Genomic DNA, 25,231 nt, shown 5'->3' on the forward strand with positions numbered 1-25,231 from the left:
TCTTCCTGGATTATGCTAGACAGGTGATCCTTGTATCATTTACCAGGACAGGCACTAGAAAGAAAGGAGCAGGTTTGAGGGAAAATGATAAGTTTAATTTTAGGCATGTTGTATTGAATTCAAATTTATCTAAAGTTATCACGGATTTTTAAAAAGGTGTTGTTACTTCATGCTTTTCACTATGATGAAGAATTTCTTATATTTGTAACTGACCTAGTTAAGAAATTACTATCTACAGTAACCAGTATTCTGGGGGTTTTCCCTAGTTTATTTGGAACAAATTTACAGGGAAATCACTTTAAGCCAAGTTTTGTAAAGATAGCACACTTGGAATAAGGTTTATTAATTTATGATTATGCTATTCAAAATGAAGCAGTTAAAAATTTTGCCATACATCGTAATAGGAAAATAAATATATGATTCAAATGGAGAGACAACCTACAAAGAAAAGTCTGGGTTTTCCCCCCCAAAGTTGTACACTGTGTCATTTATTTTTCTGTTTGTGTTTAATACCCCAAAGTTGTGGGAGTTAGTGAAGCATATGAGGATGCAGCCAATTGCCTCTGGTTGTTAACTAACTCCAAGCCTTGTGCTAATTGTAAGTCTCCAATACAGAAGAATGAGGGCTGCAATCACATGCAGTGTGCTAAGGTAAGAAAGCAAAGAATATTTTCTGTGCTTTGGGGTTGGAATCTTAGTTTGTCAGTCCAAATCAGAAACGTTGCTTTGCTAATGAAACCATCAATTTGGGGCTGGGGATTTAGCTCAGCGGCAAAGCGCCTGCCTGGCAAGCACAAGGTCGTGAGTTCAGTTCCCGGTACCGGAGAAAAATAAATAAATAAAATAAATATTCTGGAGTTAACTTAATAACATTTTATTAATCCATACCTACACTGATAAACTTTCATGTCTTAAAATTGTATTATATCCTATAATTTTCCTTTTTATGGGAAGTATCACCTATATTTAAAATTACAGGGAGGATAATGTAATTTTTTCTAATTTGAAATATGAAAGAAACTCTAACATTCCAGTAAAAATACATTCTATCAGTATCTTCAAAGATTAACTTGAGTGTTTAATCTTGAAGCTTATAATCATTATTATTATAACTTGCAAAGGAATGGCAGTTAACTTGCAAAGAAATGGCAAATGATTTTACAAGTCTGGATTATTGTGAAATTAATGTAAATGAATTGAGTTAATGAGCAATAATGATTCTTTAAGAGGTAGAAAGAAAAACCTAGTGCAATGTCCTGAGCAAAATACATGACATCCTTATTCGCTCAGCTAAGGATTGGACCACGGTTCTTTCAGCTCATTTTAGTCTTACCTCCAACACTGAGACTTTTCCCCATGCCCATCCTTCCTTGGAAAATCTGCTATAGACTACCAAGATGTGTGAGGAAGTGCAGATTGACCATAAAAATCAGTAGTTGGCCGCTGAGCTAGAATCCTCTACTGCCTTTATTTCCTTCCTAGCACTTACCAGTAATACTTAATATGTATTGAGTATAGAAATATTTTCATGAATTAATTACACTGATGACATAAAAGTAATCCAACTTAAACAGATTTTGCTTAAACTTCTGTTGCCTTTAAAACACTTATGTACTTGTCCTATAAATATCGTAGTCGTAATATCTGAAGTATTTTCATTGAAAATAGAAACTGCGGGGGCTGGGGATTTAGCTCAGCGGCAAAAGCGCCTGCCTCGCATGCGCAAGGTCGTGAGTTCGGTTCCCGGTACCGGAGAAAAACCAAAAAAAAAAAGAAAATAGAAACTGCAAAGTAGTAGTTTTTGTAACATTGAGGGCTTACCTAGAAGGTAATAACCTTGCTGCAGCAAAATCAAATTCTTTTACACCATTATTTAAATGTGTTGGTGGAACATGTTATGTATAGTTGAATCTATGCTTTAACACAGAGACTAGATCATAGTATACCTCAGTATTCAGCAGACAGTTTTTGCTTTCTGGAATTATATGTAATAAGCATTTTAGCAGAATGACAAATTTAGTCCTCTAAAAAAATGCTTACTTATTTTAAAAACATGGTTTATTCTATTTACTTTTCTTTCAAATATGTTTTTTTAATCTAAATTTCTTACTGTTACGTATATTAAATCACTTACAATAATTTACTTGGGGCTGGGGATTTAGTCACTTACAATAATTTACTTGGGGCTGGGGATTTGCTCAGTGGCAAAGCGCCTGCCTGGCAAGCGCAAGGTCATGAGTTTGGTCCCTGGTACCGGAGAAAAACCAAAAAAAATAAAAAAATAAAATAAAAAAATAAAATAAAAAAAAATAATTTTCTTTATTCAGTTTGTATAAAACTGTATGTTATGACTAAAAAAGAAAAATTATTGAAGTTCTATATTTTTTCTCCATCCTAGAAGGTAATATTTGGCTGTTACTAAGGTATATGTTATTTTTATATGTATGTCAGAACTCTCTGGAAATGTGGACTGTGTTATCTTTCCAAGTGCCTATGGAGCATTTACCAAAAAAGTGACCATAAATCATCAAAGAAGATCTCAATTATATTCCAGAAAGTAGAAAATAGTGGAAATAACATTCTTTCCTCATAAGTGAATAAAATGGAAATCAATAGTAAGTCACAAAAGGCTTTTCACTTAGAAATTTTAAGTCTTTCAAGCAACTGAAGTGGAAAAGGAGGTAAAAATAGAAATTAAAGAACTGGTATAAAACAGAAATAATGAAAACATCATTTTATCAGAACCTGAGGGCTATAGCTAAAGCAATGCTCAGAATTAAGTGCACCCTTATTTATCTAAAACAATATAAAGTGAAAAAATAAAGGCACAATTTAAAAATTTAGAAAAACAAATGAAAGACCAGAAAGAAGATTTAAAAAGAAGAAAAATTAATAAGTTAATAAAGAAAACCAATGCAATAATAAATGAATCCACAAAAAGTTTTCTGAAGAAAAAATTAGATAGAAAAACCAGGAAGGTAATCTAGAAGAAAATAAAGTTGAGGGAGTTGAAATACACAATATGAGAAGTAAAAGAAATAATCAGAGAAACACAGAAACAAATAATAAGGAATAACTTTGCTTAGCCCTGGCAGATATAGTTCACCTTAGATTTGAATGAATGAATTTTGTAAGAAAAAGTGATTTATTAAAACTGACCCAGAAAGAGAGAATCCAGATATATTCATTCCCAAAGAAGAGTTTTTCAAAGATCTCTCCTCTACCTTAGACCTCCCTTTAGATCTGCCCTCTTCAGCAGTCTGAAAGCGGCCCTGAGTTTCACAACAGAATTCTGCCAAATCTTTGATAAGCAGGTGATTCCAGGGTTACTTAACTGTTCCTAGGAATTTTTTTTAACTTTTGAAGAAATTTTCAAAAGTTACTCTTATAAAGTGAGTCAAACCTCAGTGCCACTTAACAGGAGTATAAAAAATTGAACTATTGACTAATTACTTACAAATAACAATGCAGACATCTGAAGAAGAGATTAAAGAGGACCAAAAAGAAAAACAGATAACAGCAAGCATAACCAAGTAGAACACATTGAGAGTAATTGGAAGAGTTTATTCCAGGAGGATAAAAACTGTCCTGTATCAAGGTCGCTATTGCTGTATCTCATCTTTTCTTTTCTTTTTTTTTTTTTTTTTTTTTTTTTTTTTTTTGGTTTTTCTCCGGTACCGAGAACCGAACTCACGACCTTGCGCATGCGAGGCAGGCGCTTTTGCCGCTGAGCTAAATCCCCAGCCCCTTGTATCTCATCTTTTCTACCAGTGTTTTCCATAGATGTTGAAAGACATTTAACAAAAAAGAACAATCTTTCTTTATAAAATTCAAGTAGAGAGAGAATAGATTCTTCCAAAAGTTCGATAAAAATAAATTAGTTCTGGGGCTGGGGATATGGCTCAGTGGCGCAAGCGCCAGCTTGGCAAGTGCAAGGTCCTGAGTTCGATTCTGCATACCAAAAAAGTTAGTTTAGTCTAAAAGTTAGTGTATTTAGTGTATTTACTTCAGAACAACCTAAGGACGCTCTCCATCACCAATAGCATTAGCATTACGTGTATGATATTGGTCAGTTTAGACAAGAGGAAATGAGAGATTACAATTATCACTTTTTGCAGATGGCATAATTATATGCCTGGAAAATCCAAAAGAATCAACAGAAAATCTGCAAAACAAATTTCAACTAAGTAGTAGAGTACAGAATTAATGTACAGAAAATGATCATTGTAATGTGTACCAGTCACACCCTCATAGAATATATGCTGAAAGACCTCATTTATCTAAAAATAAATATGCCAGACTTACGTTGAAAAAATGTAAAAGCCCTCTTTAGGAAACACAAGATGACAATCAAATGGAAAGACAACTGAGTTCTTAAATAAAACGATTCCAGCCAAAATACCAACAGTTTTTGTTTTCTCATCAGGGTAGATGTCATTCAAAAGTTATATGGGAAGTCAAAGCAGGAGTGACTAGGAAAACTTCGAAAAGTGCCAGTAAGAGGAAACTACCATGTCAGATAGTAAGCTATTTCATAAAAACTCAGCAACTAAAACAGTATGGTGCTGGCACCCTATGAATAAACAAGTCGTGAAAACAAAGCAGAGAGGAAGTCCAGAAAATAGATGCAATGTGTGGGAGTTTTTATATATGGTAGCAGTAGCATCCTTAACCAGTGGAGAAGTGTAAACTATTCAGTAAATATTATTAGGATAAGTCTGGGCAGCAGTATGGGAAAAAAAAGTTCATGCTTCATACTACATCCAGATAGATTTCTAATGGCTCAAAAAGTTAAATATTTCTTAAAAAAAATAAACTCGTACCAAAAGTACTGGTAAACGTACCAGAAGATAGCATATATACTTGGGAGGTAAAGATCTTTCTAACTGACTCAAAATCCCTAAGTGCAAAAGGAAAAAAAAATGTATTTTCAAGTAAGTGAAGTTTTCTTTAAAATGAAAAACATTTTATGTCAGTTATTTTATTTAGTGACCTTTTAAATTTACTCCAATTTTAAAACAAATTTTTCAAAGTTGCCAAGAGTTTTTCAAATAGCCTGATGGAACTATAGACCAATCAATGAAAGATTACCACATACTTGAAAAAGGAAACATTCATTCAGTACCTGTTTTTATTATTTTTTTAAATCTATATTATTATTTTTCCCCCAGTATTGGGACTTGAACCCAGAATATCTCACATGTAACACTGAGTTACATCCCTAGCCTAGCCTTCTTTGTTGATATTTTCAATGATTCTTTGTGATTACTTAATAATATTATGATTTTCATTTAAATTTATCCTTTGAAAAAATCATTTTACACTGCCCCCACATCTTGCCATAATGTAGATAAAGTGAAGCATGAGAAGAAGGGCGTGTCTTTAAGATTTGTTTCGGGTCACACAGGCAGGATGGTTCAGTGATTACGTGTTGGTGACTAAAAAGCAGACTTCATTAGCGTGTTCACATAGGGAGATGTTTACATGTGTTTTCTTTTGAAGTGCAAGTATGATTTTTGCTGGATTTGTCTTGAAGAATGGAAAAAACATAGTTCTTCCACTGGAGGTTATTACAGATGTACTCGCTATGAAGTCATTCAGCATGTGGAGGAGCAATCCAAGGAAATGACTGTGGAGGTAAAGATAACTGATTAGTCCGAGACCTTTGTCTAAACCACTTAATAACATTAGAAGTATTTTGCACTTCCGTTCCTACCTTCATCTTAATGGGGTACTAAGGGGAATGTAGAATACCCTTGCATTCTTCCAAGTCTTCCCTTTTCCGTTTTGGTGAAGATAGGAAAATCCCAGTCCCAGTCTGCTTCTGTAAAAGCTTAAAAACAATTTTAACATATTATTAACTGTGCAGCATTATATTATAGCATGCAGTAATTATCTTAGTCTGCACAGCTACCACAGAGTGGAAAGCAACAGAAATTTATTTCTTACAGTTTGGAGAAGCTGTGAAGCCCAGGATCAAGGTTCCAGCCAACTAGCTCTCAGTGCTCATCAGACAGCAAACCACCATTTTACCTGTGTCCTCACATTGCCTAGGAAAGAGACAGAGCTTTAGTGTTCCTTCCCCTTACAAGGGCACCAGCCCTGTCAGAATAAGGCCCCACCCGAATGATCCTGTGTAACCTTTATCACCTCTTCATAAGAGTTAGGGCTTCAGTAGGTGAATCCTATGGGGAAACAGATCAGTCCATAGCAGCAAGCCATATAATAAAACATTGAAGATGGGGTTGTGGGTTCAGACTTAGCACAGACAATACAAATGTAAGACTTTGTTCTGGGAGACTTCAAAATTGGTTATTATTTTCTCGAAATAATCAACAAATCTGTCTGCATTACTACCTGTTACTAATAAAAATTTTAAATGAGCCCAAAAACATCAATTTTAATAAAGTCATTTATGAACTTTTGTTTCCTAGGCTGAGAAAAAACACAAACGATTTCAGGAACTTGACAGATTTATGCACTATTACACAAGATTTAAAAACCATGAGCATAGTTATCAGGTATGTCCCAAATCTTTTCAGATGAGTTGAACTGCACTATTGTGATAAATAAAGAAGATGGTTTAAATTATTTATTTCTGTTCCTTTAGTTAGAACACCGCCTTCTTAAAACAGCCAAAGAAAAGATGGAACAATTGAGTAGAGCTCTCAAAGAAAGTAAGTTCTCAGTGGTATGTGTGATAATCAGTGTAAAATATCCTTCCTTGCTCAGTCAGCTCACGGGTAGGAGATTAAGCCCCTAAAGGTTGTACTGTAGCCATTAGCTCCTTCTGGTACTGTTCTGAGTTCTCTGAAAGTCCTGAGCACAGCGTAGAACAGATCTCCATCTTTGCGTTTTCCACCTGACACCTAGTCTTCTACTCTACATACAGCCTGTGCTGTTAGCAGACAAAGAGGAAAAACACGTTGTGATACTGCTTACCCTGTGCCGTGGCCAATCTCTGCAGTGCTGGGAAAGTGGGTGGATGGATCCTGAGGGGTGGCCCTGGCCTCCTCAAAGGGAAAAAGATGCGTGTGCTACCCAGTTTTTACACAATCAAATACCTAGGTCCTTGAGAGAATTTAGCGGGGTACCTACTGAAGTAGAAATCAAGGATAGATTGGGGAGAAATCATTTTACTAGTAAATAACGAAATCAAGGTAAAAAAGCAAAGCCGTGAGAGTGGCTAACTTGTGAGTCCTCAGTTGGAATTTATAAAAGAACATTGCTGAATATGGATTGAGTGACTGCATTTGTGGAATATGAATACCCCAGAGTGACCACACGGGGTACAGGTGTGGTTTTTTTTATAAGTCACAGTTTTAAAATAATCGTAGCTAATACTTGAAAGCTGTATTTCAAGCCTAAAAATCTTGAGTAATTACATTTGTCCCCATTCATAAAATAATGAGATTAAACACCCTTTTGTGAGAAGAATTCTAATAAGACAGTAACCATCAGTTAAGTTAGAATGGGGTTAAGAGTGTCAATAGCAGTTTAGTTTCATTATTTATTAGTTTATAGACACTTAATGATACCAATACCAACTTCCACAGTAAAATTGAAAAGAAAATTTTCTCAAGAGTATGTATAATTCTTTAACAGGGCTGGGTACCTATTTTATCACTAATGTGTCCCTAGTGTTTAGAACTGCACTTCACATGCAGTAGATGTAGGTATTTGCTGATGAAATTACTGCATTCATTCAATATTCTGGAGGTTCCAGGCAGCATAGTAATAGAATATAAAAAAGAATTAAAAGATATACAAATTGGAAAGGAGGAAGAACTTCACACACTTCTCACACATATAATGGGCAAGGAAGAAGCATGGGTCATTTGGTTTGTTTTTACATCCAGATCAGATACCTACCCTAGAGACTGAGTGTACTTAGAAATTTCAGGGTGGTCTGTATATCAGTTTGTGTATATATACATGCATTTTCTACCTGACACTAGTCTTGTGCTCTTAACACAGCCTATGCTATTAGCAGACAAAAAGGCATGCAGAATAATACGATTTTCAGCAGTACTTATTAGATTCTCCAATTTAATTTCTATTTATTTACAGCTAAAGAAAAAGCTAGACTTTTGTAATATTGTTTGCTTTATTAATGAAATTTCTTTTTCCCTGGCAGTCCTCCTCCTAGATTTCCTCATTTTTTTTTCTTCCTCAAGTTTTTTATGTACTAGCATTAGTTGTCCATTTGTTCCTCAGGATGTGGTATCTTTTCCCTTGGTGTTTTTCTTTTGCTTTGCTTTGTTTTGTAGAAGCATAATTATATAGATTGTATATAGAGAAATTAATAATATTGAAATATAGATAATTATGTAGCCTACATATACAGCGTTACTATCGAGACCTTATATAAGAGAGGTGTAATTAAGCTACTTAACAAAGAAAGTCATTGTTTCTAATGCTTAAGCAACTGAATTCCTAGAAGGATAATCTGAAAAGTTTAGTACAGTATGAAACCTTTGGGTTGACCTACAGCTGTGCTTGTGTAGCAGGAGGGTGAGACAGAGTCCAGGAGGATTGTATGCTGTCCCTCTAGGGACCTGTGCTTTCCTCATAAATCCAAGCGTGTCACACCTGAGTGTTTTATATAGGGTTTTAACCAAGTTTAAAAAAATATTATACACCTACTTCAAATAGTTCTTTAGTTCCTTTAAAGAGTTTTTTTTTTTTAAAGAAAACAATTGTTTAATTAATTTTATAATATTTACAGAAAAGTAATTTCACTGTGCCTTGCTTCCTTTGTAGCTGAAGGAGGCTGTCCAGATACCACCTTCATCGAAGACGCAGTTCATGTGCTCTTAAAAACTCGACGCATTCTCAAGTGTTCTTATCCATATGGATTTTTCTTAGAACCTAAAAGCACAAAGAAAGAAATTTTTGAACTTATGCAAGTAAGATGCCTTTTTACATTATATTTAAAATGGTAGCAGTTATTATTGGGAAAACAGACTTTCTCCATTTTTCAACCTCTTAAATTTTGACTAATTGGGGTGTGACTAGTTTTGTTTTGTTTTTTTTCCCAATGGGCTTTTTTTTTTTTTAAGTCTCTGGTGAAGGAAGAAGGGGAGGAAGGGGAGGAAGGGGAGGGAAGGGGAGGAGGAGGCCAAGGAGAAGAAGAGGGGCAAGGAGAAAAAATATTTCACTGAGGGCTTTTATTGCCTCTGGTTCTGAATTGTCAGTACTGCATATATGATCCTAAGACATCGCCAGGGGCCACACTTGATCCCTGAGGAGGACGATGTCCCTGCCTGGGTTTTGTTCAGCTGTGTTGCCCACTTCCCCTAAGGCTGCCCTCAGCATGAACGGGGTAGGAGTGCGGAGCAGGGCTGGGTGGAGTAGACACAAACCAGGGCTACAAAAATGACAGGTGAAGTCTTCTGGCTGCTCTGCTTAATCGTGGGATCCTACCCCACAGCCCCAGTGGCAGAGAGAAAAGCAGCCATGCATGGAATTCTGCTTGATGTGGACATGCTTGGCTTGGATCAGGCTGGTGACCCTGCTGGTGGACCGCACCAGGCTGTACAGGATGAGCTGCCTCTACGCCACTCTGGAGGGGTTCTTTCTTCGAGAGCCCATCTATTAGCCCTAGATTCCTCCAGTTGTAATAAGCCATGTCCAGAATAAGCCTGCAGCCATGTGCAGCAGGTCCTTTATGATGGGCCGCATCAACCACAAGAGACGCCAGCTCCCCACAGCTCTGCTCCAGGTCCTGAGAGGGCACCTGCGTCCAGGAGATGGACTGGTCAGGAGCAGCAGCAGCCATGTCAAAGGTTTAACAGGACACGGCAAGTTCAAGGTGCAGTTCACACCCAGTGCATTTGCAGCTCTTCATCCTGGCCCTTGGGGGTCACAAGAGACTTGGAATTCAGCAATAATACCTGAAGGATTTATCTTCATGTAATGGGGTCTTCCTCTAAAACTGCCCCACAGCTACTTTATGAACAGCGGGTATAGTTCCAGCTCTAATCTCGAAGGCGTCACTTCTTATTACACAATGCTGCTTAAATGGCCTGCTCCTGAGGTGAGAGGCGAAGTTACTGAGCAGCAGCGCTGGTGATTCACGCAGCTCAGATACTTGACCTGTCCAATTAACAGGTCATTGCTTCATGTGAAACTTTTACATTATTTTAATATATTCTTCAGTAGAAATTTCACCAAAACATTTTTTTGAATTTAAATATACAATTTTGAATAGTTTATACCAGGAACTCAAACCACCACATTTTAAATTCTATACATAATAAGCACACTAGTCAGGAAAAGATTTACATGTGAAATGTCATTTAGATCAAATGCTAGAGTCAAAGCCCAGGACAAGGATTAAAATTTTACATGAAAAGAACACTAAAGGGCTTAATCCAAGCAAAATATTATTCAAAGCAAAGTGTCCCTGATGTACCAAAATGCAAGATATATTTTCATGGCTTCCTACTTCTAGGAACTTGTGTTTTATGTTGGCTGGATGCTTATTTCAATGCTAAACATATTCTGGGTGTATCTAATGTCACTTATCTATCAAGACCAAGTAACATGATTGTGTTCATAACAGTAGATCTTGCCTTGAAATCAGAAAAAAAGAAGCTACTGGTAACAAACTGAAATTTTCTTTATGTTCAAGTATGTTGCTATGGGTTTGGGTGAATTCAGAGCTGTGCTAACATGTCTTAAAGTATTTCTTTGCTTTAAGCTAATTGAAGTTGAAAGCTGGTCTGTTTCTGACTATGTAATAAGAATTTTATCTTCAAAGATGAAACAGCCTTATTACATACTACATCAGAAAGTTACTGCTTACCAGTTTATTTTGTAAGTTATAGTATTAAAGAAACAAAAACTCCCAAGCCAAGTGACATGACCACAGCCAATGAACTTCACTGTAAATTCTTTTCTTTGAAGTCAGCAAACTTCCCCCCTTATAATTTTCATGTCATCCTTTTGATCTGCGCTCTGCTAACATATACTCTATATTTCATTCAATCCTCAAAACTCATTTTCTGTGTAAGGCCTTCCAGACCTAACCCCAAATCACAGTTGTCTTGCTTTGCCTCAGGTTCCTTAAGCATGTAAGTGTAATGTGCACCATGGGATCATGTATTTTGTACAGTGTGTTGAAATTATTTTTTCACCTAGATGAATTATAAATTTCAGGGCCAGGGATTTAGCTCAGTGGCACAGTGCCTGCCTGGCAGGTGTGAGGTTCCGAGTTCAATTTCTGGTACCCCCCCAAAAAAATTACAGATTCCTTGTAACAGCTGCTGTATTCAACATCTTTATAATCTGTACTAACTGCGTTACTATTAATACCTATCAAGTGAGTGCTATTTTCCTGACTTTAAGATAATTTTATATATGATGGTTTCTCTTTCCTAACCTGGAAAAATGTACAAAAATAAAAATACGTGAAATAAATCATTTTAAAATTTCAATTAATTTCTGACATGAAGAGTTAAACTTAACTGAGAAGCCAGATAGACTGGATTTGTTATTTGTTAACCTACTCATCTTTTTATTTTTTTCTTACCATAGACAGACCTAGAAATGGTCACTGAAGACCTTGCCCAAAAAGTCAATAGGCCTTACCTTCGCACACCTCGCCACAAGATCATCAAGGCAGCGTGCCTTGTGCAACAGAAGAGGCAAGAATTCCTGGCATCTGTGGCTCGCGGAGTTGCTCCCGCAGACTCACCCGAAGCTCCAAGGCGCAGGTAAAAGAGCTGTATGCTGTAGAGACTAGCCTGCCTTGAGGACAAATCCCAACAGTTTTATTTTTTATCCTACTCAGCCTCACATTCCTAGAAGTTACTTAAACCTGAAACATGGATAGCTGATAAAAGTATGTTAACTTCTTTTCAATGACATTTGTCCTCATTAGTATTTCTGTTTTTCTTGGTGTTTCTTTTTTGTTTATTGGTGTATAGTTCCTCAGACCACATTAGGCTAGGTTAATTGCACATTTCAATTGAATGCATAGTTCGGAGTCATTCTAATGCACCATTTCAAATGGGTACTAGGTACAGTCACCTGATGATTGTCATTGACATGATAGGGAGTTTCGAAACTTTGCCAGCTGCTTATGGTGGTGTTTTTACTTTTGTGTTAAGAAATTGTAAAGAAATGAGAAGTGTGCTGTTAGGAAAGTTATTTAAGCCATCAAGATAACATTCCTGAAAGAGCAGTTATTTTGGTTGTCTTGTTTAAGATATACTACTCTTGCCATTACAAATTGAAGCATATTTTCATATTCATAATGATTATGAGCATTAGAAATTTCTTTGACCTTATTTTTACCTAAGTATTCATAAGTAATTTTATATGCTTATTAAACAAAGATAGAAGCAGTCATAAAATACTTTGCTGTGATGTGGTGACTTTTATTTTTTCCATCATTTTGCACCAACATAAAACAACTCAGAATTTGAGAGAAATAGTGAAAGTATGTTTTCAGTTATATTGTAATAGTCAGTCTGCTTTGATAATTAAGTTCTAAATAGAATTAAAAGTATTACTGAAAGGGCAAGGGTCTGATTGGGTGTTCTTCATAGTTCTAATTATAAATCATATGATATGTCTCATTTCTTTGTAGCTTTGCTGGTGGAACATGGGATTGGGAATATTTAGGATTTGCATCACCTGAGGTAATTGTCTGGTGGGGTTTTTGTTGTTTGGTCTGGTTTGGCTTCTGTATATATGTGTGTGTGTTTTATATTTTCTCCTTAGTGCAACCCTGCGTGCATTTGCACCCCCAACATTATAACACCCTGCTGAGAGTAGCAGCGACGTTTTCTCCTCCTTTTGTAAAAATTATGCCTCAGCAGAGCCTGAATTTAGCTATTTATGGTATTGGAATATTAATGCATGCATCCCACTTTTGTTATTCTGAATTACTAAACAGAACTTAGAACAATTTATAGTGTGGAATTTTGGAAGATACCTTTTACTTTGTTAAGAGCAATATAAGATTTATTTATTAAAAATATGTTTCTAGTTTAATTTCAGTCTCTTAATCTATTGAGAAACCTATTTGAAATTATTGCAACAATCAAGAGAATTTATAATCAGTGGCTAAGGTGGAAAATTTCACAGTAATAAGGTTTATGCAGGAAAAAAATGCTTTGCTCAGTTGCTTTTTTTGTTTCCTTTCAAACTTTCACACTCTTGTTTTTTGTTCATCGTTGTGATATGCTATTTTAAAATATAGAATATCTGAAACATTTATCACTGCAAGCAGAAGTTGAGGCAAATAAAAATATGGCAGCGAAATCGTAATCATGCAGCTGTCTTCTGAGATTTAAATTGCCAATGTCACTGTTATATATGATTTTAAATGATTTACCATAGCAGTTCTCTGTACTTCTCTGTCCTTTGCTCTTTATTGAATAGTATACCATTTTATGCTAATGTTATGGTGGTCCTTCAGTTTGATTCTTTGGAAGGTAGCAGAACAAATGATGAAACCTTCATGTATCATTTATAGCCCATTTGTTTTCTGAAATTGAAAGACAGTGAAAGCTATTATTGTCCAGAAAGTGACTGAGGCTTATTTAAATCAAATACTTTATTTTTTCAACTTGCAGTTACCTTTTGGCCTTTGTATTGGTCTGTGTTTAGAAATGTGAAAATTTTAAATTCACATACTTGCAAAATAATTTAATATATCAATGAAATTTTTGTTATAAAAGAAATTAAGAACTTTTTTTACCTGACCCTAAATGTATGCTTTGGGGATATTGTGAAAAATTTCTACCTAAAAGGAAAAATAAACAAGCTTCATTTATCAAAAAAAAAAAAAAAAAAACCACAGTTTAGCAAAAATAAAACCTTTATCAGTGTATTCACAGTTTTGTTTATACCATCTTGCACCTTCTGGCTCTGATGATAACTTTTTTTTTTTTTTTTTTTTTTGGTTTTTCTGGTTTTTCTCCGGTACCGGGAACCGAACTCACGACCTTGCGCTTGCCAGGCAGGCGCTTTTGCCGCTGAGCTAAATCCCCAGCCCTCTGATGATAACTTTAGAGACCCTGAAATATTTGGTTTGCTAATATGACTGGCACTTGAACTTACATTTTATGAATTAATAAATTTTGTAAAAATTATTTAATTCACTTTTACTTTTCTTTAAAGTCATTGGCAAATGAAATACTACCATGCTTTTATGTAAACTTTACTGAAAATCTAAAAAATTACCACATTGTGAGACTTTCAAATTCTGCATGTATATGACTATCAAGTAACTGCCAAAATTATGTTTTTGAGAATTAGCTCTTTGTTTTAGATTATGGGAAAAAAATGTTACCAAGCTCCAATAGATTCCTAGGTTAAATTTTTATTTTTTTCCAGTGAAGTTAGTTCCATCTTTAAATTGCGTTAAGTCTGTGACAGGCACAAATACTTGTTTTCTGCCACTTTATAGATAGTGGACCTGGGCGAGACAAGGATGGTCTCAAAGTCTGAAGATGCCTGAATTCAGGCCTAGTTCCATAACTTACTAAGATCGTAGGCTGTGTTGTTCAGCTTTCAAATACGGGCAGGGGTACCCCATGGAGGTTCTGGAAGAAGTAAAGCATCTTACTAAGGCATGCACAAGACTGATGCTCAGTAAATGCTGCCCATTCTTATTTTAAAAAAGAAAACTCCTGGTAGCTTTGTTCCTATATATTCTAGAACTTTTAAGTCTTTTCAGTGGCTTATTTTCATATGCTTCTTGGGGATATTAGAATTCCTTGAAAATTTTCAGACAATTTCCTGAGAACAATTTTTTTAAACCTGCTACATCATGAAAGAATGCCTTTTAAGCTTTTTCTCAAATTAGAAATATAATAGGTTTCTTTAGCATTTTTAATTGTTTACTTTCCCTAAATTGGAAATATGCACATTCTGTCCGTAAAAGTTAGTCATCGAGAATAACTTTGTAACCAGTATCAAGTGCACAATGTAAGCAAATTCTCAATAAATTTACACTAATTGAGGTAAAATTTTGACAGCATATTTGTGTAAGAAAATATGATGCTCAGGAAGTGAAACGTGACCCATCATCCAGTTTAAGATCATGGCCTCTGGGAAAAGGAGAAAAGATGCCCCTACTCTTCAGGAAATTTTAAGCACCTAAGTAATCCTTCAGGGGCCTAATACTGTCTTTCATTCATTGATTTCCAACCTGGGACGATTTCTCCCAACTCTTACTGAAGAGTCCAGCCATACTTAGATAGATGGAGTTTAAATAAATTTAACCAGAGTTATACAGTGTGAAAGTTTTGTGATAAAAACTGTGTCTTTGCTTACTCCTAGTACTTTCACCATATAAATACATTAAATACACTAGAGTAACTAGAATAATCAGGCTGGGCGTGGTGGGGCATGCCTGTAATCTCAGGGAGGCTAAGGCAGGAGGATCGTTGTGAGTTCGAGACCAGCCTGGGCTACAAAGTGAGCTCAAGGCCAGCCTGAACTGCATAGTGAGACCCTGTCTCAAAAAAAACTGTTGTCATAAATGTAATAGACTCATGGGCTTTTGTCGCAATCTATGTTTTTCCCACATGCAAAATACAAAACGTTTCCCTTTCCTGTGTTGTAGATAACACCACATATTGGTTAATAATGGAAGGAAACCTACTAACATCTTCTTTTAAAGCTACCTTTTTTGTCCTAATCTAGTCATTTCACTTGTGTTTACTGTATGTAGTAATTCCAAAGAATAGAAAATTCACCACCTGGCAAGTACTTAACTGTGTGTGTGTGTGTGTACACGTGGGGTTTTGGTTTTTGTTGTTGTTTCTTTTTTCCTTCTCCTGTGACTGAGTTGCATATATCACAGTCATTTTTTAAGACTAGAACTCCAGAGAGAACCTAACTTAGGTTGATAAAATGATTGTGGTATCTGTTACAAATTAGATAGCAAGACCCTTGAAATCACCAGGCATATGAAGTAACAGTGGTAATCTAGCATTGGGGCTTTCAAGTATTCCCAGTTTATCTAGGCACTTGTAATGACTCTGAAAATTTTCTTTTCCATTTTGCCTTTCCATTTCCTTAGCATGGCAAAATTTGAAGCTTTTGAAGCTTTCCCCCCGCCTTAAGCCAAGTGATTTTATAATATGTGTATAAAATCATGCATCTTCTCCTGGGGGGTGGGGAAGGTGTCTTTGCTTTATCTGCATGTAGAAAATTGCATGCTCTCCTGTGTTTTATAACCTTTGGTTTATGCAGGAGTATGCTGAATTTCAGTATCGGAGGAGGCACAGACCGCGCCGGCGGGGAGACGTGCACAGTCTGCTCAGTCACCCCCCAGACCAGCAGGAGCCAAGTGACAGCGCTCTAGGTGAGCTGCAGTCGAGGGTGGCCGTCCTCCAGTTCCCCGAGTCCTTAGAACTGGTTGGTGCTGGTGTTTGTGCATTTATAATTCCGATACACAGTTAATGTGTAGCTGCTTTCACTGTCACAAGGTACAGAAAACCAGGGGGCTTAAGAGAGTGTGTGCTGCAGTCAGGCAAACCCAGGTTTACGTGCCGTCTTGGCTGCGAATTGGCTGTGTACCTGCAGTTAAGTGACTGACCCTGTCTGATCTGCTGTGTGCTCATCCGAAAGAGCCCCTAGTGCCTGCTGCGTCCTCACTAGGAGCGGTAAATCACATAATGTGTGGGCAGCACTGAAGCGCCTCGGGACCACCAGGAAACCATCACTGTTGATAGTGTGGCTTTCTTCATGGGGTATTTTTCTCCTGGCCTTTGCCATTCTAGAGACACTCCTTAAAAGAGATTTATGTTAATCATTTAACTTTTAAGTGTTACGTTATTAATTGCAAATCTTCAAACTATAATGTCAGGATCACTAGGACTAAAGATTTGCTCTTCATGTTACTGTAATTTCCAGATTCTCTAATTTTAAGAAATTTGAAAATGAAAATACTTTTTTTTTGTTATCACTTAAGAAAAATAACAGAGAAACAAATAGTAGCACTTGGAGTCCCAAAGCAGACCCCATAGAATACAAACACAAATGTAAAACCAATCATGTCTATGAGTACTAGATACATACTGCTTACAGTGAGACAAATCTGGCTGAGAAATTCCAGAGGGGTACAGATTCACTAGCAGTGAAAGAGAATTTGCCAGTTTAAATAACAAGATGAGCCAATGGTACACATGTAATCCTAGTACTTGGGAGGCTGAGGCAGGAGAGTTGCCATGAGTTCAAGGCCAGCCTGAGCTACATAGTGAGACCTTGTAGATAGATAGATAGATAGATAGATAGATAGACAGACAGATAGATAGATGGATGGATGGATGATAGACTGACAGGTGGACAGACAGACGGAACAAGTCTTACTTGTCACTAAATCATCTGTGGTACCAATTGCTTTAAAGCAGATGTTCCAGAGGGTGGCAGCAGCCGCAGGCCTGGCGCATCCGTGGTAAGTTCTGCATCTATGAGTGCGCTGCACAGCTCTTCCCTGCGTGACTATGCCCCTGCCAGCCGCTCTGAAAACCAGGACTCCCTTCAGGTAGCTTTGCTGAGCAGCCCCGTTGCCCATGCTTTTGCTCTTCCTCTGTTTAGCATAGTTTCCTGTTTCTACTTGTATTGCTTGCCTTTTTCTTCCTTCTGTTGTCAAGTCTTTATTTCAAAGATATGCTGCAGGAGGAGATTCCTATATTTCAGATTTATCCTAGGTATTTTTTTCCACTTCCTATGGGCCAGGAGAAAATTATAGTAAGATTTGAATACATCTATTCATTTGTATAAGTACCACTAGTATCTGTTAAAGGAAAAGTAGTAAATCGGATTGGGTTAAATTACTTCTCGCTGTGATACATTCTGAAGTGGTTTCACTTTCTGTTGTCTTAGGCTCTAAGTTCCTTAGATGAAGACGATCCCAATATACTTCTTGCAATACAGTTGTCACTGCAAGAGTCTGGGCTGGCTGTTGGTGAAGAAACGAGAGACTTCCTCAGTCATGAAGCGTCACTAGGAGCTATAGGCACTTCTCTGCCTTCCAGGCTGGACTCCATCCCCAGGAATACTGATAGCCCTCGAGCCACATTGAGCAGCTCTGAGCTTTTGGAACTTGGTGACAGCCTCATGAGACTAGGAGCAGAAAGTGACCTATTTGCAACTGACACCTTGAGCTCACATCCTGTCAGTGAGGCAAGAAGTGATTTCTGTCCCTCATCTAATGACCCAGACTCAACCGACCAGGACCCCAGCATCGATGACAATCTTCTTGGCAATATCATGGCTTGGTTTCATGATATGAATCCTCAGAGCATTGCCCTGATTCCCCCAGCAACTACAGAAGTGAGTGTGGATTCTCACCTCCCCTGTGTCAAAGATGGTTCAGAAGGGATAAGGGACGTGGAGCTTGAGCTGCCAGAAGATTCAGTATTTGAAGATGCTGGTGTCAGTGAAGGCAGAGGAGCACAGAAAGAAGAGAGTGTATTGGAAGAAAATATTCTGGCGGGGGAGACGTCATCTCAAGCTGGTGACAGCGGTAGTGAAACAGCCAACAAAGAGAATGGTGCCGCTATTTCAAGTCAGGCCCCTGAAGCCTCTGGTGACTGGCTTGACCAAGTACATTTAGTGTGACCCACGTCCGTCTGGCTCCAAGTGCTTTGCAGTTCCGGACGGTGTGAAAGCTGGAGTAAGCTTTATAGAGACTTTGATCCAGTTAATTCCAACTTGATCATAACCACTGATGTTAGGATTGAATACAAAGGAGTTCCCTTGAATGGTAGCTTCATTTTTCAACCTTACGGGGAATTTCCTTTGTATTTAATTGGGTAGTTTTCCCCTGTCTGCTGACAAAAAGAAGAGCAGGAAAGCAAGAGAAACACAAACGGAGTAAGTAGGTTGTATTCTACATTCTAAGAAAATGCAGCACTCTGTTTAGCCTAGAGTTGGCAGTATTTAGTTTGAACATGTAAATCAAAGGCTTATTCCCTGATCTTTGGGTGGCTTTCCAAAAAAAGAAAGAAAGAAACGAGTAGCTGTCTTCATTCTGGAAGTTTGTCTGGGCAGGTGTGCGAACGCCTGTGTCCTCAGTCGCTCTGTGCTGTCCACCGTGACCTTCCTCCTCCCTTTCTGTCTGAGCAATGTGAATCGAGGTGTCCAGGGCTTCTCTTCAGTGCTGCTTCCACCACAGTGTAATTAATTTTAATTTCCACATGTTTAATCAAAGTTTTTTTCTCATGTCAAATTACAGTCTATCGTGCCAAATTCTAACTTGTGCGCTGACCAACAAGGCATGTAGGTGTGCAGCGTCCTAGTGTGCCCCAGGGCAGTGTCAGCGTGTTCTCGGGAGTCAAAGGTGCCACACGGTAGCGGTGATATTCCAGAATTGAATAGGCCTTTGTTGCCATGGAGACTGCATTTAAATAAATGTAGCCTGTAGCTTAAGTTAACTAAACCTAATGCTGCTGTTAAAAAACAGTTTATTTTAATATTAAAATACAGTTGATTAGCAACAGCGGTGCTGTATTTTAAGAGACACTTTATTGGAAGTGCAATCATAGTTCTTTGTTTTCACAGTTTTACAGTGCATTCTAATTACTAATGGGTGCAATTACTTTTAATGGTGTTTTATAAAATAGAAAAAAAGTGGAGTTTTCTTCAGTTATAGTAAATCTCACAATTAAAAACTTCAATAAAAACATCCTGCGCAACATGTTCCTGTGCCTTTGCCTAACCTAAATGGATAGTTGCCAGTTAATAAGTCAGTAATTCAAATCTCAATGTCTCCTCTGAAGTGACTATGCTATGAATTGCAGAGACCTCCATAAAACCACCCATGGCCTTGCCTTTACAGTAAATATAACAACTAAATGTTCAGTTTGTTTGCCTATATAGCAAATGCTGACATATGTTTGTTCTCTTGCACAATACTCATTTGCTGTGTGATTAGTGTTTAGTATTGAAAAAAGTCAACTTCCTAGTTATCAGTGTCTTATTGTGAAGAAAATACTGGTCTTAGCTGTAATTAAGATACAATGGTACAGTGTGTAATTAAAACTAGAGTAAACTGTTGAAATGGTTGTTTACTTACATATTATGAAAATTAGATAACATAAACAAAATAGATATGCGCAACACTCCATTTAATGTTTTGCCGGATTGTTACCAGAAATCTACAGAAACCAAAATTTCTGTCCTGAGTTTATACAAGCAGGTCCTAGGCCAGGTAAAAGGTTATATTAGTATTGATATCCATGTGATCTGTGATTACGGTTTTTGATTATTTTTTTTCCAAACCCAGTTTTTGAAATGTTTCTTGTACTTCGAATTAATATGGCCAGGACATTAGAGTATTTAATATTCCCCCAGATTAGTTCTCCTAAGATAAATTGTGTGGGAATTGCTCCTATGCCATGGATATTAAAAGTCCACATTAGTTTTTATTTCTCTAATTACCAGATACATTGATATCAGTCCCTATTAAAGTTAGTGGGGGAAATGTTAACTTTATCTACAGTGTATTACTGTATATTAAACTGAAATAGTCCAGTAAAGGATTTTTTACAAATTTATTTTGGACTACAGATGTTAACACCATTCATTTTTAGACCACCGTGTAATTTTTCAGTGGGAAGACTTTGCATCGCACTGAGGCATGCTGCACGGTGCAGCTAGCTGAAAAGGAGCGCTCTGTGTGACGATAGCATTGGCGGCAGGTTCTGGTTTCCTTGCACCTTGTGCAGTTCCCTTTGTTTCTGTGCGGTCTCTCCTGAGCATGAAAACTGATCATTATCCAGTTTGTATTTCCTTGGTACATATTTTAAAAACAACACGGTCGTTGACTTTACAATTCAGTAATAAAGTTTGGCAAAGCCTATTTTGTAAACAAGTTAATTTTATAATGTTAAAAAAAAAAAGTTACTCGAACCTTGACTTGTTATTTGCACTTTCATAGTCTATACTTGATACATTCCCACTTTATATACAGTAGGATTCTACGAACGTGTAGATGTTTGGCCAAATGAATGCTGTTAATAATATGTAAAGTTCTTTGATTAAACATTTATTACTTAAACTACTTCCATTTTGTCTCATTACATTATAGACTTTGTTTTGAGGAAGTCAGGAAGCTAAATTTTCTCCAGATTAAATTCCCTCCAGTGTGTTAGGATTTTGGTTCTAATGTATAATTGATCAGTGCCTAGTATTTTTTACAGTAGCCCACTGACTAAGCATTTTTTACCTCCAAAAATAAATCTGGCAACACTGCATGACAGTGCATTAAAACTTTATTTGAGGGCTGGGGATTTAGCTCAGCGGCAAAAGCGCCTGCCTGGCAAGCACAAGGTCGTGAGTTCGGTTCCCGGTACCGGAGAAAAACCAAAAAAAAAAAAAAAAACTTTATTTGAATGCTCATTTTATTTTTATCACTGTAGCTATGTTACAGTTTTTTCTTTGAAATCTCTACTGGAAGCACACAGAAAATAGAGAACCTTCAGCTACATTTTATGAAACTGCTTAGGAAAAAAACACTCATGCTATGTGAATAAAAAGCCCTGCCTTCTCCACCACTTTGTTGTTCCTTCCCTTATGAGTTACCAAAACAACCCTTGGTGTCTGGGTTTCAGTGAACATAAGGTATATTCCAGGCCACCAGCTGGGGTCTGCCTATAACAATCCCTTAAAGTCATGCTTTATTTATGCTTTCATTTGGTGGATCTGAAACGGAAGTATGCTGAATTGTCCCTTAAATGCTGTTTATGGGAGCCACTGATCTCATGTTTATTCATTTCTAGTCCTGGCTATCTGAACTTAACCTGTTTTGAATTATAATATAGGACTTGCTAAAGTTTGGTCTTCTTTTTTTTTTTGAGATAGGGTCTCACTATGCAAATGCAGTTCAGGCTGGCCTGGAGCTCACTTTGTAGCCTGAGCGGGCCTCAAACTCACAGTGATCCTGCCACCTCAGCCTCCTGACTGCTGGGATTACAGGCATGCACCATCACACCAGGCTTAAAGTTTGGTCTGTTTTTAAGACAGTGTGACTCAAAGGAGTAAAACCTTGGAATCTAAATATTAAGTCAAAACAAATTTTAGGGTTGTTTTAAGGGTGAAATAATTCCATCAAAAAAAAAAAAAAAAAACTGTCATATGCTTGATTCTTAGACTGAGGAGTAATTTCATCTTAGCCCTGTGTCAAAGGTGTGATCACTGGATCAGCGCTGTACTGTATCCTTGTCACTTTCCCGTCAGAATATAGATGTCTTTCTAGAAACATTGTATTTTGTGACAGTCTTATTTTAGGAACTGACAATCGAATTTGTAAAGAAAGATGGACCAGATAAACTTGGGTAGCTCTCCTCCGTTCCACTTACAGTTGGCAAGTACCTGACATGGAGTGGGGGCCAAACCTTTGAAGTAATTATTCTTCTTTGGTCCTTGAAACTGTTGATAGGACAGTGTTCCTGATGAGGCTGTCATCTCTTAGCCCCTTGTTCATCAGATATTTAAGTCACGGCCTATCTTGTGTGAGGTATCAGTGTATGGACAGGTTAAGCGATAAACACATGAAAGAGTGACAGCAACATAGAAAAGGATAATTGTTGTCAGTCTTCTTGGGCCTCTTGGCACCTACCCATTCGGCTGGGTGTGCCTAGACCACAGGTCCCAGACAACAGTTTTGCCAGGGCCGTCTTTTGGAGCATATGTACCTGGAAACTTGGAGGACAGGGAACAGACGTATCTGCTTGCTAATACAGCTCAGTATCCTTGGTACAACACAAAGCCACGGTGCCCGGTATCCATCCGGCCCTTTTGGTTACCATGGGGAGCTGACGCAGGTGTGCTGACGTGTCTTCTGCACATTGTGCCATGGCTGAGAAAGTCCCTTGCCTCTAACCCAGAAGCCTCATGTCTTTGTCAGCGAGGATAAGACTGTAACAGGCTAACTTAACTGGTGCACTAATAGGGTAAAATAGAGTCCCAGGCTCAAGAGTTTTGGTGTCAAGGATGCAATGCTGGCATGATTATCTGGAGGAGAAGAAAAAAAAAACAAAACTATGAGCCATGGAAATGTAAGGCTTCCAAGAAACTGGTAGCGAAGGCTCTCACAGAAGCCATAGGTATTGAGTAAGGGCTGGCAGAGACTAAAGAGTTCCCACTCTCCTACCTGTTAATGACCAAGGGTTGAGCTCATAGGGAAGGGTTGAGCTAATAATGCAGAGGCTTGGCAGCTACAGGTAGGACTGAAACTGTCCCAGTGGCGCCTTGATTGTGACCCCACCAGGTGGGCGGTGGAGGGGATACTGTTAGGACAGCAGTTCTCTGGCTGGCTGAAAAGCCATGGGTCTGTGACTGCTGAGTCAGCGAATCCCTAAGTATAAACCAACTGGACCCAAAATACTAACCTTGAGTTTTGGGTGGGCTGAAGACCTGAGATCTTTTGGTTGAGCTGAGGCAGTTGCCGCCCTATTCAGAGGCAAAAGCGACTGCAGAGCTCTACCTAGAAGTGCAGCGCAGACAGCAGACGTGGCTCTGGCCCCTTCTACAGCTGTCTTGTCCAGCAGTGAGAGCAGGGTGCCCGGTGCGGGAGTGACAAGATGCCAAGATTGGTGAAGATGCAGCATTGGTCCGGGGAGAAGGAAGCCCTGGTGCCTTGCTTCTCTGGATGCTGAAAGGTGTCAAGCATTCAGGCCTTCACCTGGAGCCAGGGCCACAAGGAAAAACAAGCTGGGGAGCTGCTTCACAGCTAGCCTCTCCTGTTACCCTGGGCGCCCCAGCCCCCTGGTTGGGGGACGATGTGCACCAATCTGGCATCTGTGACTCCTGCCGCATGTAGCTCACACACATCCTCAGCCCCTCAGGATGTTCCTGTCATGGAAATTGGTCTTGGACATGCTCCCAGGTGGGAAAAGGAAGCTAAAGAGGCCTGTGGGGGCAGTCGTTTGGGTCATTCCACAGAATGTGGCTTCCATGTCTGAATGTGTAGTGCAATTGCACACTTAACCTGTACCATTTTCTGTGGGATCCTCCATTTCAGGACAGGCCATATGGAGAAGAGTGATACTGGGGCAGGTAAGTTGCTCCTCAACAGCTCTTTGTCCTCTCCCTGGCAAAAATAATAGTCCAAGAGGGAAAAGGGAAATCACCACTTATAAAGACTTCATGGCAGAACCAGAGCTCTCAGGCCTTGGAGCAGACAACAGCGTCACTTGCCTGCCGTAGCTACCATGTACAACCACTTTACAGAACGGCAGCTATGGGCTAGGACAAGCAGCACAAGTGCCTGCCTGGCAAGCACAAGGTCCTGAGTTTGATTCCCGGTCCAAAAAAAAAGCAGACTCTTAGCTACTACTAAGCTCTTGAAACTGGCCCATACAGCTGGCCTGACATCTTGATGCTGGGATGGCTCTATTCAAATTAAAGAATCAAATAAATTGGAAAGAGTCCAACAGGCCTTGCTAGTCAAGTAGAAACAACAGAACTGAGAATCCAGGTAGCCTGGCCCTGCCAGTATCTCAGTCTTACCTGAAAAGTTATAGCTAGTCCATTGGAAATTCTGCTCCCAACACCACTGCCTGAAGCAAAGCCACTAGTTTAGTGTGGATCCCAGTTCACGGAGTGATTGGGCTGAGTTGAGTTGCTTGGCAGCAATTTCTACCAAATCCCAGTAAGATTATTTTTGTAGCTATAGATAATTCTGAAACTTACCTGGGAAAACAAAGAACAGGAGTAGCTAAAACAATTTAGAAAAATAAAACCAAAGTTAGCATAGCAAGATACAAAGTTAACACTCAAAAATCAATAATAATTCCTTTCTTCCTGTTCTCCCACCTCCCTCCAACCCTTCTTGCCCTCCCATTTACAAAAGCTCTGTTTCTATTTCTTTCCTTCCATTCTCTATACCTGCACAATTATAATAGCTGATTCTTGGAAACAGCCCATGTGCCCATCAATAGATGAATGAATAAAGAAAACGTATTTATATACAGTGGAGTACTACTCTTCCATGCGGGAAGATAAGTCATTTTTAGGTAACTAAATGCACCTCAAGACCACGTTACGTGAGTTAAATCAGACACAAGTTTAAACACCACATTGTTTCTTGTGTGAAAAATCCAAAAGGTAAAGGAGGAGCAAAATAGAGATAAATATTGGGAAGAGTGAAGAACATAGTCAAATAGGAAGAACAATGGAGGGGGAAAGGGTCAGGAAAGGAAAGGAAGGAAAAAGGATTTTAGAAAAGAATGAAAACGAAGCTTTTGCAGATGGGGAG

The 25,231-nt window shown here is 38.2% G+C and overlaps 2 protein-coding genes and 1 long non-coding RNA gene across 6 annotated transcripts in view; 2 read left to right on the forward strand and 1 right to left on the reverse strand.

Moving 5' to 3' along the window:
* Positions 1 to 21,034, forward strand: part of Ankib1 (ankyrin repeat and IBR domain containing 1) — a 138,411-nt gene extending 117,377 nt beyond the window's left edge. Inside the window, exons 11-20 of one of the 4 annotated variants that reach the window (XM_013515948.1) lie at positions 521 to 651; positions 5,503 to 5,637; positions 6,435 to 6,521; positions 6,611 to 6,677; positions 8,764 to 8,909; positions 11,542 to 11,720; positions 12,599 to 12,650; positions 16,219 to 16,330; positions 17,376 to 17,512; positions 17,854 to 21,034. In XM_013515948.1, the coding sequence (XP_013371402.1) occupies positions 521 to 651; positions 5,503 to 5,637; positions 6,435 to 6,521; positions 6,611 to 6,677; positions 8,764 to 8,909; positions 11,542 to 11,720; positions 12,599 to 12,650; positions 16,219 to 16,330; positions 17,376 to 17,512; positions 17,854 to 18,591 (1,784 nt within the window). In that variant the 3' untranslated portion in view covers positions 18,592 to 21,034. The remainder of the gene's footprint in view (positions 1 to 520; positions 652 to 5,502; positions 5,638 to 6,434; positions 6,522 to 6,610; positions 6,678 to 8,763; positions 8,910 to 11,541; positions 11,721 to 12,598; positions 12,651 to 16,218; positions 16,331 to 17,375; positions 17,513 to 17,853) is intronic. The other 3 variants (XM_005388008.2, XM_005388006.2, XM_005388009.2) reach the window with 3 other exon arrangements.
* On the reverse strand, positions 5,723 to 8,814 carry LOC102027778. The gene is made up of 3 exons (XR_261517.1): positions 8,727 to 8,814; positions 5,950 to 6,050; positions 5,723 to 5,833 (listed from the first exon to the last, which is right to left on the reverse strand). It is a non-coding gene; the product is annotated as an uncharacterized LOC102027778 (long non-coding RNA).
* On the forward strand, positions 9,434 to 9,900 carry LOC102019628 (chromosome unknown open reading frame, human C17orf58). The gene is given in 4 exon segments (XM_013515911.1): positions 9,434 to 9,583; positions 9,586 to 9,638; positions 9,640 to 9,782; positions 9,785 to 9,900. Coding segments are annotated over 4 exon segments (432 nt in total). The 5' UTR covers positions 9,434 to 9,463.
* Positions 21,035 to 25,231: the final 4,197 nt, after the last annotated feature.

The sequence above is a fragment of the Chinchilla lanigera genome, unplaced genomic scaffold (assembly GCF_000276665.1).
Source record: "Chinchilla lanigera isolate Chin_1 unplaced genomic scaffold, ChiLan1.0 scaffold00031, whole genome shotgun sequence".
Classification (NCBI taxonomy): Eukaryota; Metazoa; Chordata; class Mammalia; order Rodentia; family Chinchillidae; genus Chinchilla; species Chinchilla lanigera.